General features: G+C 45.2%; 2 protein-coding genes across 2 annotated transcripts; both read right to left on the bottom strand.

Annotated features, from left to right (window-relative positions):
* LOC306780834 (voltage-gated potassium channel regulatory subunit KCNG1-like) lies at window positions 1–4,691 on the bottom strand (the record flags this gene model as incomplete). The annotated part of the gene is made up of 2 exons (XM_079273333.1): window positions 1–873; window positions 3,918–4,691. 2 exons carry the CDS (start codon window positions 4,689–4,691, stop codon window positions 100–102), a joined length of 1,548 nt encoding a protein of 515 aa, XP_079129459.1. The 3' UTR covers window positions 1–99.
* Window positions 4,692–14,848: 10,157 nt separating this feature from the next.
* On the bottom strand, window positions 14,849–18,114 carry LOC306780836 (voltage-gated potassium channel regulatory subunit KCNG1-like; the record flags this gene model as incomplete). The annotated part of the gene is made up of 2 exons (XM_079273335.1): window positions 14,849–15,700; window positions 17,341–18,114. 2 exons carry the CDS (start codon window positions 18,112–18,114, stop codon window positions 14,927–14,929), a joined length of 1,548 nt encoding a protein of 515 aa, XP_079129461.1. The 3' UTR covers window positions 14,849–14,926.
* Window positions 18,115–20,785: the final 2,671 nt, after the last annotated feature.

The raw sequence follows: 20,785 nt of genomic DNA on the forward strand, positions 1-20,785 counted from the left end.
CTCTCCTCTCCATACCCCCAGTCTTTCTTTGAAGCCTCCCTCTTCTTCTCCTCTTTCTCTCCCACTCCCACTTTGTACGTCCTTCCCTGTCCGACAGTGTCACTCGTTCATGTCTCTGGTGTTCGTCGACGCTATGGGGAAGAGCATGTCACTCTCCAAGGAGAGGTTGCTGCCCAGGCCGGCCATGCGGCTCCGCAGCAGGAAGTGCGTCCTCCTCTGCAGCACCCTCTGCTGCTCCTGCTTCAGCTCCACGTAGGACCGCGAGAAGGTGTGGAAGATGGAGGTGACGGGGAAGGCCATGAGGAGGATCCCGCTCAGGATGCTGCTCAGAGCCACCACCTGGCCTGGGATGCTCCTCGGCACCATGTCCCCGTAGCCCACGGTCGTCATCGTGATGACGGCCCACCAGTAGGTAGCAGGGATGCTGGTGAACTCCTGCGTGGGGGCCATTTCATTCTCAATCAAGTACAGCAAGGGCGAATACAGCGCTATGGCCACGCACAGGAAGAGGAGGAGCAGTCCAAACTCCCGCGTGCAGCGGCGTGCGGTCAGGCCCAGAGTCTGCAGGCCCAACGAATGGCGAGCCAGCCGCATGACATAGAGGATCCGCAGGGCTCTCAGGACGCGCAGCACCAGTCCCACCTTGTCCAAGTAGCTGTTGCCGGAGCCCTTCTTTTCTTTGGAGGTGCTGTCCACCACCAGGGTGATGTAGTACGGCAGGATGGCCACCACGTCTATCAGGTTCAGCGGCTGCCTGAGGAAGGCCAGCTTGCTGCGGTCTTGAATGAAGCGCAGGGTGAACTCCAGGGAGAACCAGGCCACGCACACCGTCTCCACTATGAAGATGTTGTAGCATATCTGGGAACATTTGCCCTGGTAAAGACACTTGAGTTAGCATGGTCATCATCAGCATGTGCGAGTGGTAGCTGTAGTCACTAGAGGGAACCACTTCTATGTGAAATGAAGGAGCGAAGGACTCTGGGAGGCTGCAGCATTGCACACAACGTGCACAATGTTTCTCCAACAAACAAAACAAAGAAAGGAAAGAGATTTGCTCATCATAGACGAAGCTATGCCAGTTATGATTTAATGTATGAGTCGAGCCATGAAAACAGAGCAACTGTAACCTCAAAAATGGTCCTTCTTTATCATCTATGTTTTAAGCTTTTTTTTGGAAAGCTTTGTGTTTTGTGTGACAGGGTGATGATGCTGAATCAGTGCGTGGCTGAGAAGGCTCAAAGCATTTCAAAGCACATGGCACGGAGCCTTTGAACGCAGTCCATATCAGGGAGAAATATCATTGTGAAACACACTCCCACAGAGGAGGAGATGGTTTGAGTATGAATGAATGAATGAATGAATTTTATTTATATAGCGCTTTTCACAGACAGTACTATCACAAAGTGCTTAACAGAGCAGACATTTAAAAGCATAAAAAACACAATGTGACCCTACGGTCAATAAATTACATACACAGAGTGAATAAAAAATGTTAAAGAATAAAATAAAAATAAAATAAAAAGGTCTAGGACATGGGTTTACTTTTACACAAACGCCAGCCTAAACAGGTGGGTTTTTAGCTGGCTTTTAAAAGTATCCACAGTATCTGCGAGGCGTAGAGTTGCAGGCAGAGCATTCCAGAGCCTCGGGGCCACTGCCTCAAAGGCTCGGTCACCACGGGTCTTAAATCGTGTGCGTGGGACTGACAGAAGACCTAGAGCATTTGACCTGAGAGTGCGGGCGGGTGAATAGGGGCGAAGTAGATCAGCTACATAAGTCGGAGCCTGACCGTGAAGTGCTCTGTAAGTGATGGTGAGAATTTTGAAGTGTATCCGAGATGCTACAGGAAGCCAGTGGAGAGATCGGAGTACGGGGGTGATGTGAGACCGTCGGTTTGTCCTGGTGAGTAATCTGGCGGCAGCATTTTGGATGACCTGCAGACGGTTAAGAGCAGATACACTGAGTGATGTAAAAAGTGAGTTGCAGTAGTCAATGCGAGAGGAGATAAATGTGTGTATGATCATTTCTAATTCAGGCGTTGATAATACAGATCTCAGTTTACTGATATTTCTTAGATGGAAGAAACATGACCTGGACAGCTGCTTAACATGAGGGTCAAATGACATGGAGCGATCAAAGAAAATCCCAAGATTGCGCAGGTTGCAATGGGAAGCAGAGGAGAGAGGACTAATAATCTGCCTGATCATGGGGACAAACTCCTCTGGAGCAATAACTAGGACCTCCGTCTTAGAGTCGTTGAGTTGCAGGCAGTTTTCTGCCGTCCAGTCTCTGATGGCATTGACACAGTCCAGGAGCCTAGTTAATGTGAATGCCTCGCTGGGTTTGAATGACAGATGAAGTTGGATGTCATCTGCATATAAGTGATAGGACACATTATAGCTTTTTATGATCGGTCCCAAAGGTAACAGATAAAGTGAAAATAACAGAGGCCCCAGAACCGAGCCCTGCGGTACACCACAAGACAGTGGAGAGGTAACAGACACAAAAGCACCCACAGAGACATTGAAACTTCTGTCACTGAGGTAAGATGTAAACCAGTCTAACGCTATGCCAGTTATGCCCACCCAATCACGTAGCCTCTTAATCAGGATGTCATGGTCTACAGTGTCAAATGCAGAACTGAGATCCAGAAGAACTAACACAGAGCAGTCACCTGCATCAGCACACATGAGAATGTCATTTGAAACCCTCAGGAGAGCGGTTTCAGTAGAGTGTTGCTAGAGTGTAGACCCATACAAGCACCTGACAACTCCAGTAAACCCGTCTCTCACTCCGAGAGAGGAACACTTACACACTTTTAATCAGAGGCGTCGGAGTTGTTAGAATGCAATTACTGGCACTTTCAATTAAAAAGCGTGATTGAAACATACACCGAGCATAGCAGGTTCAAATACAAGTGTGTCAGGTCGAATAGAACACTGGAACTTCATCAGTGCAGTCGTTGTATTTCTTTCATTTTGTTTTCATTATCCCGGTTACATTTTCCCAGAACATTGCCTGATGATTGACTTAATGACTGTACAAGAGATGATGTTAAAACTCGTCCCACGTTTAAAGCGCTTAATGCACTGGAGCACCCACACGATAAATGAAAGGTAAAGAGTGACAGTCCAAGATTAAAGTAACTACTGGATCTGAAAGGTGAGTCAGCAGCATGACATATACGTTTAACAGTATCTCAAATAAAAACCGTTGAGCTTTTGGTTTCGCTCTCCGCCCACTGACAGTACCCCACATGCAGTATCTGTACTTGATTTCCTGAGTGCGTACACGAAGTAAAAGTAGAACATTTAAAAACGACTAAAACATTTCTTTTAAATGGAAAGCAAAGTGGTGGAAGCTGCTCTCCACTTCCATCCAAAGTAGGTATTTCTACAAAAGATAGATTGATTAATTTTAATTAAAAAACTGATGTTCACGCACTCTGCAAGAAAATATTGTGTGTGACTCAAATATTGTCCTTTATATTTGACTGAAGAGGCCAGTGTGCTAATTATGGTTGTGATTGAAGTCAGACAAAAATATGAAAGCAGATTGAGACGTCTTCAAATCCAATTTTGTTTTCTTCTATGGCAAAACAACCTGCTTTCTAAGCAGCAGGCTGTTTTAAACGACATGACAGATGAGACATGCCGTCATTAGAATGTTCTAATGACTGCTTTTCAGAATAACATGTCAATTTTCAAAGCCAATCTCACCAGTGTGGGGTTCAAATGTTCACTGTCTATACTTTGGTGTGACTTTATGACAGACTCACAACAGACAATGAAGTTGTGTTGGGCCATGTCTTCACTTTTACTTCTCCTCTCTGACATGACAACACTTGACTCTGACAACAACATGTTTTGTACTTAGTAACTTTTTTTGTGTTATGTGAAAGTCATGAGCCTACTCACCGCCTCCTCCTCTTCCCTCATGGCGGGCATGGTGCTGATGGATAGGTTGACGGCAGTGATGGTGACAAACATCACTGACAGACAAGCAAAGATCTTCCCCGGCAGGCCTGAGTGAGGCCTCTCCACCATGTCTCTTAGCTTGCCCATGTACCGATTGAGTCTGGACTCTGCTGCGTGTCCACTGTCTGAATCCAGCAGATCCTCCAGGAGTTCCTCCTCCTCCTCCGCTCTCTCCATCGCTTCAAACTCCTCCACGCGCTGCAGCAGACGCCGGCGACAGCACCACTCCATGCTCTCCTCGGGGACCCCCCAGTAGAGCAGCTCCTCCCTGAAGGAGAGGGCGCACATCTCCCTGAGGGACCGCAGCTTACCCGCCCGCAGGAAGGTCAGGATGGTACGGAAGGCACAGGGGCTGCGGTCGAAGAAGAACTCGTTGTGCGCGACGTCATAGTCATCACAAACACGCATGATCTCGTCAAAGCTGCTGCAGAGGTGCAGCTGGCCCAGACGAGACAAGGGGAAGTCCTCTAAGGTGGTCCAGGGCAGCTGGTAACGCAGGCCACCCACATTGATGATGGCGTGGAGTTTACGGGCGCTGGACAGCAGGGTGTCGCCATGGATGGAGCTGAGCTCAGGGGCACGCTGCGCCCTCTTGTAGAAGGCCCCCTTTTGAGCCTCCTCTTCATGTAGGGGAGGCGGCTCAAAGGAGGAATCAGAGGCACAGCTCAGGGCACTGTAGTCATAGTCGGAGCCATCACCCGCCAACAGGGTCATCTTTACTGGTCCACTCACATCCCTGTGCTCAGCCTGCCACCATCACACTGTCACCTTCAGAGGGGAAACAGAGAATGAACAGATTAGTCTTATACAGAAGGGCATTTGTATTTTAAAAATGTATTAAACGGACGTGTATGGCTTTGATGTACTTAAAACCTACTTAAACTCATAGGGACTGTGTGAAGAGTCGGAGCAATACTGACACTGTTATGCCACTATAAACATTGACATCCCTTTTACTTAAGGATGAGTAATACCACGGACCGTTATAGTGGGCATGGTCCTTCAAGATCATTTAATACGACTCAGAGAAATCCAGGAACGAGTGATACAAGACAACACACACTTCCAGGGAATCGACAGTGTGAGCATTTCCACAATTGACGATGGAGTGTTCTCCATCGTAACAGGATACGAATGAAACAAGTATACAGAGTACCTTTTGAGCGCAACTCACCAAGGGTGAAAGAAGTGCGAGCTCAGCATGTGCAAGTAAGTGTACATTCAGACACATTTACTGGAATCCAGATTGTCTACAGTACTGCCACATACTATGTGAATGACATTACTCTTCAGTACATACAATGTATGTGAATCAGAAGTGCATACAGTAGGCCTAATTGAACTCTGCAATATAGCACTGTCTCTGTACAACTTACTAAATTCTACATACATTATATTGTATTCCTACACAGACAATATTTGACTTGGAATCCTTGGACAGACCCCATGAGTTAATCTTTGTCGATGAAGCAGGCTTCAATCTGACAAAGAGGAGAAGGAGAGGCCGAAACGTGATTGGACAGCGGGCCATTGTTGAAGTCCCTGGTCAACGAGGTGGCAATGTCACAATCTGTGCTGCTATCAGCAACCATAGTGTTCTACATCACCATGTTACACTCGGGCCATATAACACACAGCATCTTCTAAGATTTCTGGCCAATCTAAGAGATATTTTATTTGAGCAGCAGGGTCAGGAGCTAAATGAGAATCCCATTCCCACCTATGTGATAGTGCTGGACAATGTCAGTTTCCACCGATCTGCTCAGGTAAGGGAATGGTTTAACATCAATGGTCAGTTTATGACCTTGTACCTCCCTCCATACTCTCCTTTCCTGAATGCGATTTGAGGAGTTTTTCTCCTCATGGAGATGGAAAGTGTATGATAGACAACCCTACACCAGAGTCAATCTGCTGCAAGCCATGGAATTAGCCTGTGGTGATATAGGTGAGGAATCATGTCAGGGCTGGATATAATGTCAGGAGAGAAAATATTGCTTGTGATGTCAACAAAGTGCTCTGGCCTGACCCAGCCCAAAGACAAGAAGAAGCACATTGATGACATGTTGACTCCTTTGATTTTTGTCCCTTTTACTGTAGTATTGTATACTGTAGTAGGCCTACAGTGCATTGTAGGCTGTATAATGTACAATAAACAAATTGTATGGCCTTGAACACCGTGCTGTCTATTTGTTACAGTAACAGTACTGACTGCTCAATAGATTTTGACTGGTTGCAGGTTCATATCAAGAAAGAACAAGAATTACAGTGTCACAGAGACAAAGGACACGTTTGTGAGATGCAGGGTACAGTACTGTACAAATAGGGGTACAAGGAGGAGGAAGAACAAAAGAAATTGCAAAGAGCAAACATGGTAGTAATTTCTGATCAATTTTGAGTTCCTGTAATAGAACATGTTTTCGTTCATATGAAATTTGTTTTGAGATTAAAAATCTACTTCTCCCTGAGAACTATATGTTTTGAACAATGTGTTTTCTATTTATTGGTGTATTGTTTACTGACTGCTTGATGGTGTATATTATTTTGATCACTTTGTTTGTGATTTGAGAGCAGTGTTTGATTTTGAGCACAGGTAAAACTGTTTTGAGGCGAAAGTTTCATTTTGCAAGAGGATTCAGAGGTTTTGTAAATAGTGCTTGAAGATGAGGTTTTGTGTTTACAGTTTTGAGAGAATGGGTGACCGTTTCAAGAAATGTGTCTTAGCAATCGAGAAAAACTGCAACGTTGTAGACCGCGATTGTGTCTGTGCCGAACATTTAAGTCAGCTTGCATCCGTTTTCATTTGAAAGTCTTTTTTTTTTTTTTTTCAAAACTGCTGACTTCAAACGTGAGCCCTGTCCTGCGACTGCAGCCTTAATGTAGGCGATTTAAAATAAAATGAACGAGAGCAAAAATACATAACCTGTTTTGTGCATCATTTTTGTGGGTAAAAATCACACTTTGTACTCTTGTGACACAATGCCGCCATCTGCTGTTCAAAGGAGGTATCATGTCTCACGTACCAGCACGAGCTGCAGGAATACGGGTTTACACTCACTTTTGGCCTCTTTTTTTGCTGCTATATTGGGTTGTTCTTTTCTGGGAAAGTGGGAAAAACAGTAAATACCATTGTACTTATCGTCAGATCTATCGTGCTCTTAATGAAGCAGTGATGTCATAAATCTGTTAATTTACTAATTCACACAGTCTGAGATTTATTGCCAGCTGTCTTTTTTTTTGCATTTGTCAGTTTAAACTGTGATTATAATATTCATTAAAGGTCCACGTCCCGAGCTCTGATTGGTCGGTGTGTATTTGAAGAAAATTAATTAAATCACACGTTGCTGAGGGAGCAGAGGGGCAGAAAACGGTCTGAAGGCAATTCATTGGTGATATTTTGTCTTCAATAAATAAATGTTGGAAAACAATCACTTGAGTCGTCTCGTTCCATGACCCACAACTGTTACATATGTACCAGATGGAAGGTCACTGAAGATAGGAGTAATGACATACTATTTTATTAGTTTAAGGGGCTTTTGTTACCCACCAAGTTGCAGCGGAACCGGATGTTCCTCGTAGAACCTGTCTGAATGGATTTGTATCTGTTGAACATGTGCTGATAGAGTGGAAGAAGTTCAGGGTGGAAAGAGAAAGACTGAAGAACAGAGTGGTAGATACAGGAAGGGAGTGGAGCATCAAAGGCTTAGAGACAGGGGACAAACAAGTTCAGCTTAAAAGGGCTTTATTTAATATTTTGAATGGAACGGGTTAAAAGGCCAGAATATGACTGCAATATGAAGTTTATTTTCTAATTGTTTCATTATATTTATAAATGACATTGTTATTGTGTTTAAATGACAACTGTCATAAAGTCATGATGTTACACACTCCGGTCCAGTAGGTGGCGCCTTAAACATTGGTTTGTAGTCCGCCATTAAAGTGAAAGAAGAAGAAGAAGAAGACTAATCTCCTGGTAGCCTATAAAGCTATTGAAGTTAGCTTAGCATGCTACCTGGAAACAGACGGACGGGGACGGAAGTGACCAACACAGCGCTAGTCAGAGTGTAATGAGAGTAAACGGTGTTTTTAACGGAGTTCGTCTGGAGGAAAACTTTCTGTGGTTTAGTGAAAATGTCTAAAGTAGACATGTTGAGATATTTACTCAACCAGCGACTAACTGCGGGTGATGAAGAGATAATTGGTATGTTTGAAAGAACGATAGCAGAGTACGAGGAGGAACTCTCTCGTTCAAAAGAGGCGAATAAGCGACAACGGGAACTTCTGGACGCTGTTCTCAACCCGGAAATTCGGATACAAAGAGCACGTGGGTTCACTTTATTTCTTCTCTCAAACACTGTTCATGCTCCGGCTGATAACTTTTAATGTAGTTTGGAGTGAGACTCTGTTGCAGTTCGTCGTTTTCTTCTTCTCCTGATTTAATACCTGCAAACGTGTCCATGAGGTGGACACACCAGTCTGTCGTGTGGTGCGGATGGGGCCTCTATTTCATGAAGTATTACTACTGATAGTGTAATTCAGTTTGTAACTGCATTTTCTTTTGTTCGTATATTAAATTCCTTTTGATTTAAACTTCAACCAGCTGATTCGGCCCTGCTTAATGATGGAAGAAAGAGAGCAAGGGGGGGGGGCTGCCTCTTCTCCTCTGCATGCTTCTTCTCCTCTGGAACAAGGAGGGGGGCTTTTTCCTTTACCTTTTGTTTGAGAAATTTTGAACATAACAGTATTATGTGCGTGTGTGTGTGTGTGCTCATTTGCAATAGTGTTGCGTGTGTCATAGAGCAAAGGTTTGAATCTCCGGGTGAGGCACTCACGCGCTCCCCGTACAAAGAGGGAGCTCTGACACGCAGGCGGTAGCTTAAAACTGATAACTAGTTGTTCAAAGTTCAAAAGTTCAAAGTTCAAAGTTCACTTTATTGTCAAAGTTTCCACATGTGTTATGCATACAGAGAATTTGAAATGCCGTTTCTCTCAGTCCCACAGTGTAATATAGACATGAACATATAACATATAATAGAATAAAATAGGAAAAAAAGTTAAGAACATAAGGGCCTAGATAAGGATTAACAAGTAGCAGCAGAGAATAAAAAGTGACTGGTGCTGGATGAGGGAAGGGTGTGTGAGGGGGGTTTATGTTCGTAGCAGCAGAGAATAAAGTTAAAATAAGTAAATAAAAAAGTGACTGGTGCTGGATGAGGGAAGGGGTGTGAGGGGGAGTAGATGTCCTGGTATGTTCCATTTGAGGCAGTGGGGAAAGGTGGGTGAGGGGGAGGGTAGAGAGGTCAGGGGAGAGATGGCAGGGGGGGAGAGAGGGGGAGCGAGAGGAGAGAGGGAGGGAGAGAGTTCAGCATCCTGACCGCCTGGTGGAAGAAGCTGTTCCTCAGCCGGGTAGAGCTCGAACGGAGACTGCGGAACCTTCTCCCTGAAGGCAGGAGGCTGAAGAGGCTGTTGGAGGGGTGGGTGGGGTCACCTGCAATGCCGAGTGCTTTGCGGGTGAGGCGGGTGTTGTAAATGTCCTGTAGTGTAGGGAGTGAGACTCCGATGATCCTCTGGGCAGAGTTCACAATGCGCTGCAGGCTCTTGCGGTTGGAGGCGGTGCAGCTTCCGAACCACAGCGTGATGCAGCTGCTGAGGATGCTCTCAGTGGCGCCTCGGTAGAATGAGAGCATGATGGGGGGGGGGGGCTCCTGCTCGCTTGAGCTTCCTGATGAAGTACAGGCGTTGCTGGGCCTTCTTTGCCAGTGCAGTGGTGTTGCTGTTCCAGGTGAGGTCATCTGTGATTGTCACACCCAGGAATTTGGTGCTGCTCACCTGCTCCACAGCAGCACCATTGATGGTCAGAGGGAGGGGGGGTTGGGAGTGGGTTCTCCTGAAGTCAACAACAATCTCCTTTGTTTTCCCCACATTGAGGAAGAGATTGTTATTTTGGCACCAACGGACCAGCTGGTTCACTTCCTTCCTGTAGTTAGTCTCATCGTTGTGGCTGATGAGACCTACCACGGTAGTGTCGTCAGCGAACTTCACGATGTGGTTGGAGCTGTAGTTGGGTTTACAGTCATGGGTCAGCAGGGTGAAGAGAAGGGGGCTGAGCACACAACCTTGGGGGGGCCCCCGTACTCAGTGTTAGTGTGTTCGAAGTGTTGTTGTTGACCCGAACAGCTTGTGGTCTCTGTGTGAGGAAGTCCAACAACCAGTTGCAGAGAGAGGGGCTGAGGCCCAGGTCTGTAAGTTTACACACAAGCTGCTGGGGGATGATTGTATTGAATGCTGAGCTGAAATCTATGAACAGCATTCTGACGTAGGAGTTCTTAGTGTCCAGGTGTGTGAGGGCTGGGTGTAGAGCGGAGGAGATTGCATCCTCTGTGGACCGTTTAGTTCGGTAAGCAAACTGAAACTGGTCCAGGGAGGGAGGAAGGGTGGATTTGATCTGCTTCATGACCAGCCTTTCGAAGCACTTCATGATGGTAGAAGTCAATGCGACGGGGCGGTAGTCGTTGAAGCAGACTGGAGATGACTTCTTCGGCACAGGAATGATGGTGGTTTCCTTGAAGCACGTGGGAACAACAGCCTGGCTCAGGGAGGTGTTAAAGATGTCGGTGAGGACATCCGTGAGCTCCTCTGCGCAGTCCCTCAGCACACGACCAGGAATGTTGTCAGGTCCCGCAGCCTTGCGGGTATTAATCCTCAGCAGTGTGCTCCTCACACTGGCTGGGGACAGGCACAGAGCCTGGTCGTCGGTGGGGGGGGTGGTTTTCTGCGCAGGTGTGTTGTTCTGTGCTTCGAAGCGTGCAAAGAAGCCATTGAGGTTGTTAAGCAGGGAGGTGTGACTGTCACAGGTCTGTGGCGGTAGTTTGTAGTCCGTTATGGTCCTAATGCCCTGCCACAGGCTCCGTGAGTCCCTGCTGTCTTTGAAATGTCCTGTGATTTTCCTGGTGTACAGTCGTTTAGCTTTCCTGATGCCACGGCACAGGTCAGCCCTGGCTGCTCCCAGCCCAGCTGGGTCTCCAGCTCTGAAGGCGGTGTCGCGAGCCTTGAGCAGTGTGCGGACCTCCCCTGTCAGCCATGGCTTCTGGTTGGCTCGGATGGTGATGGCTCTGGTGGTAGTTACAGCATCAATGCACTTGGTGATGTAACCTGTGACTGTCTCTGTGTATTCTTGAATGTTAATGTGATGGTTGTAGGTGGCTGCCTGCTTGAACATGACCCAGTCTGTAGTACCAAAGCAGTCCTGAAGTGCAGCAGTACTGTCCTCTGGCCACACCCGTACCTGTTTTGAAACCGGTTTGGTAACCTTTACCCTTGCTCTGTAGGCCGGTTCCAGCAAGACAGTGAGGTGGTCGGAGAGGCCAATGTGGGGGAGGGGGGACGCCTTGTACGCTCCCTTGATCGATGTGTAGACTAGGTCTAATTTGTTGTTTTCCCTGGTTGGAAAATCAACATGCTGGTATATTTTAGGCAGAACAGTTTTTAGGTTAGCATGGTTGAAGTCTCCAGCAGCGATGAGAAGGCCGTCTGGGTGTGCTGTCTGTTGCTCACTGATGGCTCTGTAAAGTTCACTGAGTGCCTCCTCTCTGTCCTTGTTGTTGGGGCTCGGAGGTATATAAACAGCCACCAGTAGAATGGCTGAAAACTCCCTCGGCAGGTAAAAAGGACGGCACTTTAAAACCATAAACTCCACCAGCGGGGAACAGTGTTGGTTAACAACAGTAGCGTCTCGACACCAAGCATCACTGATGTAAACACACACACCGCCGCCGCGGGACTTACCCCCGCTAACTATGTCTCTGTCTGCTCGGTAGCATCATATAATGTTGTGTTGTGAATCGGGTTATTCGGTGGGATATTGTGTAGCAACCTGCAGGAACAGCAGGTGCTTGGCACCTCTTTCACCTCTTATGAGTTTGCAGGTATGCTGATTTGTTCTCTCAGCTTCTAGATGACAGGAAATGTTTCAACTTAAAGTACAAGTTTGTTCTCTTTGATAACACCACATGGATTTGGCAGCTTAAAATGGTTCATATGTTCATGGTCACATAAGTTGATTACATTATTGTATTATCTGGTTCTAGTGATACTCTGGAAGTGTATGTCCAGGAGACTATTTGCTCAATTCTAAAATGTCTTTGTAACCCCTCTGTGTGTGTTTACTGTTTTCCTGCAGACGTCCAGCAGCTGTTGTTGGTTAAAGAAGAGGTTCCCTCTGAGCAGCAGGAGTGGAGCTCCAGTCTGGACCAGGAGGACCCAGAGCCCTCACACATTAAAGAAGAACAGGAGGAACTCTGCACCAGTCAGGAAGGAGAGCAGCTTCAAGGTCTGGAGGAGGCTGATGTCAAGTTCTCATTCACTCCTGTGAAGAGTGAAGATGAAGAAGAGGAAGCTCAGTCCTCACAGCTTCATCAAAGGCAAACTGAACAGATGGGAACAGAAGCTGATGGAGAAGACTGTGGAGGACCAGAACCAGACAGGAACTTGGATCCAGATAGATATCCAGAACCAGATACTGATGAGAAGACTGGAGACTCTTCTGACACTGATGAGGGTGGTGATGGGAAGAAGACCAGAGAACCTCAGTCAGGTTTAAACTATGTGAAACCTGATGAAGTCCGTGTCACTGATTCAAGATGTAGCGCTGGTGAAAAACATTTTAGATGCTCTGAGTGTGAGAAAACATTTGGCCGGAGGGGAACTCTGAAGATACACATGAGAACCCACACAGGAGAAAAACCTTTCAGCTGCTCAGTCTGTAAGAAATCTTTTAACATGCGTTCACATTTACAGACACACATGAGAACCCACACAGGAGAAAAACCTTTCAGCTGCTCAGTCTGTAAGAAATCTTTTAATGAGCGTTCAACTTTACAGAGACACATGAGAACCCACACAGGAGAAAAACCTTTCAGCTGCTCAGTCTGTAAGAAATCTTTTAACCGGCGTTCACATTTACAGAGACACATGAGAACCCACACAGGAGAAAAACCTTTCAGCTGCTCAGTCTGTAAGAAATCTTTTAATGAGCGTTCAACTTTACAGAGACACATGAGAACCCACACAGGAGAAAAACCTTTCAGCTGCTCAGTCTGTAAGAAATCTTTTAACCAGAGTTCAACTTTACAGAACCACATGAGAACCCACACAGGAGAAAAGCCTTTCAGCTGCTCAGTCTGTAAGAAATCTTTTAACCAGCGTTCACATTTACAGTACCACATGAGAACCCACACAGGAAACAATCCCCTTTAGCTGTTCTGGTTGCAGTAAAGTTTCCGTTTGTGATAAAAGCATTCAGCACGAGTCACCTCTGAAGTTACACATGATTAACCGCGGTTCAACTACACTGATTTCAATACAAAAAGTTATTCACTGAATGAGCGCCAACTGTACAGTTTGAAATAGTTTTGATGATTATATTGATGATTGATTTGATAATGTAAATTTAAGACGATGGTTTTACCTGCATCTGTGCACAGTATATTGTATTCAAATGATTTCATCAATAAAAATAAAAGGTTTGTGTATTTCACTGGTTCATACATAGTTTTACGTAGCACACTTTGTTCGTCAGGATTAAATCCATCAGTGACTGGAGTGTGACTCAATAGTTCTTTATCTTACTTGGCAGTTTGCACTCTTTGCTGCTGCCATTACTGGTATAAAATTGTCATCTTGTCTGACACAAACTCATAAAAAGAATAAAAAAGGTCCTTAGATAACGCAATCTACACATTCTTCGGAGTCACAAACCAACAACATCCTTCTCTCGATCTATAGTTCCTTCCAGTTGATCAACAGGCCGACACATTCCTGAATGTGTTCACTTTTTTAGATTGCCGGTGGCTTTTGATCGTACAACATCCTTCAAATGAATAGATCTCTGAACTCTCTCTTCAACAAAATCAGTCACATTTAAGCTATTCAATGAGTCTTTTGATCACTAATGTAACAATATGTTCTCACTTTCATTCAATGAGTCTCTCCCGATGTGAAGAGGAGTACACAGTATTCCTCATAATAGCACACTCGTATTGTGTAAATGTAATGTTTTTGAATTCCTGTACCTCTTTTATAATATGATTTGTGTCTTTTAAGTCTACATGACACTCAAATAAGCAAATCAATCTCTTAACTCTGTCATAGAATGTGTGGAATTTTAATCCAAAAAGTAAAAATTGTGACTTTGCACCACTGATTGCTGTATTGTTGTCCTTCTGCATGTGTGTTATGACACCATGCATGCTGTCAATGGGATTGGATGTCTACCAAGTGTGGACTTTTTTTTTTAATTATTTAACCTTTGGGACTGAACGAAAGCAGAGAGCATCTTTACTGACGTGACACTGGTTAGCACGACATCAACAAATCCATTAAAACGTCAACGATCAACGATGAGAAACATCACTATGTTGTTGGATCATGAGGACACCATGCTCTTCAGCTGTATTTTTTTGTCAAATGCACATTTCACATATTGGAATTACGTCATTGTTATGCTCGAATGCTTTATTGTTGGTTTCTTTCGTAACTTAAGACTTCCATTTGATATTCTGTGACCATGTAATGTGTCATTCATCTTTTAAATCATGAATCAATCATAAATCTTTTGAAGGAAACATTTATTTAATACTTAAATAATATATATATGTGTTCCTAATATTCTTCTAATCCTCTTCTCTGTGTGTTCGTCATGTTTATCCAAAAGTACACTGCTACACAGCACGGCTGCATTTCTGGGAAGAAAAAAAAAATCAGTTTTCTCTGTATCTTGTTTTTAAGACTTCTCTCTCCACCCTTCCATCTCTAATTCTTCTTCCTCACTCCTGTACTTTATTTTCAGAGTCTCTCTCTCCTCTCCATACCCCCAGTCTTTCTTTGAAGCCTCCCTCTTCTTCTCCTCTTTCTCTCCCACTCCCACTTTGTACGTCCTTCCCTGTCCGACAGTGTCACTCGTTCATGTCTCTGGTGTTCGTCGACGCTATGGGGAAGAGCATGTCACTCTCCAAGGAGAGGTTGCTGCCCAGGCCGGCCATGCGGCTCCGCAGCAGGAAGTGCGTCCTCCTCTGCAGCACCCTCTGCTGCTCCTGCTTCAGCTCCACGTAGGACCGCGAGAAGGTGTGGAAGATGGAGGTGACGGGGAAGGCCATGAGGAGGATCCCGCTCAGGATGCTGCTCAGAGCCACCACCTGGCCTGGGATGCTCCTCGGCACCATGTCCCCGTAGCCCACGGTCGTCATCGTGATGACGGCCCACCAGTAGGTAGCAGGGATGCTGGTGAACTCCTGCGTGGGGGCCATTTCATTCTCAATCAAGTACAGCAAGGGCGAATACAGCGCTATGGCCACGCACAGGAAGAGGAGGAGCAGTCCAAACTCCCGCGTGCAGCGGCGTGCGGTCAGGCCCAGAGTCTGCAGGCCCAACGAATGGCGAGCCAGCCGCATGACATAGAGGATCCGCAGGGCTCTCAGGACGCGCAGCACCAGTCCCACCTTGTCCAAGTAGCTGTTGCCGGAGCCCTTCTTTTCTTTGGAGGTGCTGTCCACCACCAGGGTGATGTAGTACGGCAGGATGGCCACCACGTCTATCAGGTTCAGCGGCTGCCTGAGGAAGGCCAGCTTGCTGCGGTCTTGAATGAAGCGCAGGGTGAACTCCAGGGAGAACCAGGCCACGCACACCGTCTCCACTATGAAGATGTTGTAGCACATCTGGGAACATTTGCCCTGGTAAAGACACTTGAGTTAGCATGGTCATCATCAGCATGTGCGAGTGGTAGCTGTAGTCACTAGAGGGAACCACTTCTATGTGAAATGAAGGAGCGAAGGACTCTGGGAGGCTGCAGCATTGCACACAACATGCACAATGTTTCTCCAACAAACAAAACAAAGAAAGGAAAGAGATTTGCTCATCATAGACGAAGCTATGCCAGTTATGATTTAATGTATGAGTCGAGCCATGAAAACAGAGCAACTGTAACCTCAAAAATGGTCCTTCTTTATCATCTATGTTTTAAGCTTTTTTTTGGAAAGCTTTGTGTTTTGTGTGACACGGTGATGATGCTGAATCAGTGCGTGGCTGAGAAGGCTCAAAGCATTTCAAAGCACATGGCACGGAGCCTTTGAACGCAGTCCATATCAGGGAGAAATATCATTGTGAAACACACTCCCACAGAGGAGGAGATGGTTTGAGTAGACCCATACAAGCACCTGACAACTCAACAAGTAAACCCGTCTCTCACTCCGAGAGAGGAACACTTACACACTTTTAATCAGAGGCGTCGGAGTTGTTAGAATGCAATTACTGGCACTTTCAATTAAAAAGCGTGATTGAAACATACACCGAGCATAGCAGGTTCAAATACAAGTGTGTCAGGTCGAATAGAACACTGGAACTTCATCAGTGCAGTCGTTGTATTTCTTTCATTTCGTTTTCATTATCCCGGTTACATTTTCCCAGAACATTGCCTGATGATTGACTTAATGACTGTACAAGAGATGATGTTAAAACTCGTCCCACGTTTAAAGCGCTTAATGCACTGGAGCACCCACACGATAAATGAAACGTAAAGAGTGACAGTCCAAGATTAAAGTAACTACTGGATCTGAAAGGTGAGTCAGCAGCATGACATATACGTTTAGCAGTATCTCAAATAAAAACCGTTGAGCTTTTGGTTTCGCTCTCCGCCCACTGACAGTACCCCACATGCAGTATCTGTACTTGATTTCCTGAGTGCGTACAAGAAGTAAAGGTAGAACATTTAAAAACGACTAAAACATTTCTTTTAAATGGAAAGCAAAGTGGTGGAAGCTGCTCTCCACTTCCATCCAAAGTAGGTATTTCTACAAAAGATAGATTGATTCATTTTAATTAAAAAACTGATGTTCCTTTACTCTGCAAGAAAATATTGTGTGTGACTCAAATATTGTCCTTTATATTTGACTGAAGAGGCCAGTGTGCTAATTATGGTTGTGATTGAAGTCAAACAAAAATATGAAAGCAGATTGAGACGTCTTCAAATCCAATTTTGTTTTCTTCAATGGCAAAACAACCTGCTTTCTAAGCAGCAGGCTGTTTTAAACGACATGACAGATGAGACATGCCGTCATTAGAATGTTCTAATGACTGCTTTTCAGAATAACATGTAAATTTTCAAAGCCAATCTCACCAGTGTGGGGTTCAAATGTTCACTGTCTATACTTTGGTGTGACTTTATGACAGACTCACAACAGACAATGAAGTTGTGTTGGGCCATGTCTTCACTTTTACTTCTCCTCTCTGACATGACAACACTTGACTCTGACAACAACATGTTTTGTACTTAGTAACTTTTTTTGTGTTATGTCAAAGTCATGAGCCTACTCACCGCCTCCTCCTCTTCCCTCATGGCGGGCATGGTGCTGATGGATAGGTTGACGGCAGTGATGGTGACAAACATCACTGACAGACAAGCAAAGATCTTCCCCGGCAGGCCTGAGTGAGGCCTCTCCACCATGTCTCTTAGCTTGCCCATGTACCGATTGAGTCTGGACTCTGCTGCGTGTCCACTGTCCGAATCCAGCAGATCCTCCAGGAGTTCCTCCTCCTCCTCCGCTCTCTCCATCGCTTCAAACTCCTCCACGCGCTGCAGCAGACGCCGGCGACAGCACCACTCCATGCTCTCCTCGGGGACCCCCCAGTAGAGCAGCTCCTCCCTGAAGGAGAGGGCGCACATCTCCCTGAGGGACCGCAGCTTACCCGCCCGCAGGAAGGTCAGGATGGTACGGAAGGCACAGGGGCTGCGGTCGAAGAAGAACTCGTTGTGCGCAACGTCATAGTCATCACAAACACGCATGATCTCGTCAAAGCTGCTGCAGAGGTGCAGCTGGCCCAGACGAGACAAGGGGAAGTCCTCTAAGGTGGTCCAGGGCAGCTGGTAACGCAGGCCACCCACATTGATGATGGCGTGGAGTTTACGGGCGCTGGACAGCAGGGTGTCGCCATGGATGGAGCTGAGCTCAGGGGCACGCTGCGCCCTCTTGTAGAAGGCCCCCTTTTGAGCCTCCTCTTCATGTAGGGGAGGCGGCTCAAAGGAGGAATCAGAGGCACAGCTCAGGGCACTGTAGTCATAGTCGGAGCCATCACCCGCCAACAGGGTCATCTTTACTGGTCCACTCACATCCCTGTGCTCAGCCTGCCACCATCACACTGTCACCTTCAGAGGGGAAACAGAGAATGAACAGATTAGTCTTATACAGAAGGGCATTTGTATTTTAAAAATGTATTAAACGGACGTTTATGGCTTTGATGTACTTAAAACCTACTTAAACTCATAGGGACTGTGTGAAGAGTCGGAGCAATACTGACACTGTTATGCCACTATAAACATTGACATCCCTTTTACTTAAGGATGAGTAATACCACGGACCGTTATAGTGGGCATGGTCCTTCAAGATCATTTAATACGACTCAGAGAAATCCAGGAACGAGTGATACAAGACAACACACACTTCCAGGGAATCGACAGTGTGAGCATTTCCACAATTGACGATGGAGTGTTCTCCATCGTAACAGGATACGAATGAAACAAGTATACAGAGTACCTTTTGAGCGCAACTCACCAAGGGTGAAAGAAGTGCGAGCTCAGCATGTGCAAGTAAGTGTACATTCAGACACATTTACTGGAATCCAGATTGTCTACAGTACTGCCACATACTATGTGAATGACATTACTCTTCAGTACATACAATGTATGTGAATCAGAAGTGCATACAGTAGGCCTAATTGAACTCTACAATATAGCACTGTCTCTGTACAACTTACTAAATTCTACATACATTATATTGTATTCCTACACAGACAATATTTGACTTGGAATCCTTGGACAGACCCCATGAGTTAATCTTTGTCGATGAAGCAGGCTTCAATCTGACAAAGAGGAGAAGGAGAGGCCGAAACGTGATTGGACAGCGGGCCATTGTTGAAGTCCCTGGTCAACGAGGTGGCAATGTCACAATCTGTGCTGCTATCAGCAACCATAGTGTTCTACATCACCATGTTACACTCGGGCCATATAACACCCAGCATCTTCTAAGATTTCTGGCCAATCTAAGAGATATTTTATTTGAGCAGCAGGGTCAGGAGCTAAATGAGAATCCCATTCCCACCTATGTGATAGTGCTGGACAATGTCAGTTTCCACCGATCTGCTCAGGTAAGGGAATGGTTTAACATCAATGGTCAGTTTATGACCTTGTACCTCCCTCCATACTCTCCTTTCCTGAATGCGATTTGAGGAGTTTTTCTCCTCATGGAGATGGAAAGTGTATGATAGACAACCCTACACCAGAGTCAATCTGCTGCAAGCCATGGAATTAGCCTGTGGTGATATAGGTGAGGAATCATGTCAGGAGAGAAAATATTGCTTGTGATGTCAACAAAGTGCTCTGGCCTGACCCAGCCCAAAGACAAGAAGAAGCACATTGATGACATGTTGACTCCTTTGATTTTTGTCCCTTTTACTGTAGTATTGTATACTGTAGTAGGCCTACAGTACATTGTAGGCTGTATAATGTACAATAAACAAATTGTATGGCCTTGAACACCGTGCTTTCTATTTGTTACAGTAACAGCACTGACTGCTCAATAGATTTTGACTGGTTGCAGGTTCATATCAAGAAAGAACAAGAATTACAGTGTCACAGAGACAAAGGACACGTTTGTGAGCTGCAGGGTACAGTACTGTACAAATAGGGGTACAAGGAGGAGGAAGAACAAAAGAAATTGCAAAGAGCAAACATGGTAGTAATTTCTGATCAATTTTGAGCTACTGTAATAGAACATGTTTTCGTTCATATGAAATTTGTTTTGAGATTAAAAATCTACTTCTCCCTGAGAACTATATGTTTTGAACAATGTGTTTTCTGTTCATTGGTGTATTGTTTACTGACTGCTTGACAGTGTATATTATTTTGATCACTTTGTTTGTGATTTGAGAGCAGTGTTTGATTTTGAGCACAGGTAAAACTGTTTTGAGGCGAAAGTTTCATTTTGCAAGAGGATTCAGAGGTTTTGTAAATAGTGCTTGAAGATGAGGTTTTGTGTTTACAGTTTTGAGAGAATGGGTGACCGTTTCAAGAAATGTGTCTTAGCAATCGAGAAAAACTGCAACGTTGTAGACCGCGATTGTGTCTGTGCCGAACATTTAAGTCAGCTTGCATCCGTTTTCATTTGAAAGTCTTTTTTTTTTTTTTCAAAACTGCTGACTTCAAACGTGAGCCCTGTCCTGCGACTGCAGCCTTAATGTAGGCGATTTAAAATAAAATGAACGAGAGCAAAAATACATAACCTGTTTTGTGCATCATTTTTGTGGGTAAAAATCACACTTTGTACTCTTGTGACACAATGCCGCCATCTGCTGTTCAAAGGAGGTATCATGTCTCACGTACCAGCACGAGCTGCAGGAATACGGGTTTACACTCACTTTTGGCCTCTTTTTTGCTGCAATATTGGGTTGTTCTTTTCTGGGAAAGTGGGAAAAACAGTAAATACCATTGTACTTATCGTCAGATCTATCGTGCTCTTAATGAAGCAGTGATGTCATAAATCAGTTAATTTACTAATTCACACAGTCTGAGATTTATTGCCAGCTGTCTTTTTTTTTGCATTTGTCAGTTTAAACTGTGATTATAATATTCATTAAAGGTCCACGTCCCGAGCTCTGATTGGTCGGTGTGTATTTGAAGAAAATGAATTAAATCACACGTTGCTGAGGGAGCAGAGGGGCAGAAAACGGTCTGAAGGCAATTCATTGGTGATATTTTGTCTTCAATA

This window comes from Melanostigma gelatinosum, assembly GCF_949748355.1.
Source record: "Melanostigma gelatinosum genome assembly, chromosome: 8".
Lineage (NCBI taxonomy): Eukaryota > Metazoa > Chordata > Actinopteri > Perciformes > Zoarcidae > Melanostigma > Melanostigma gelatinosum.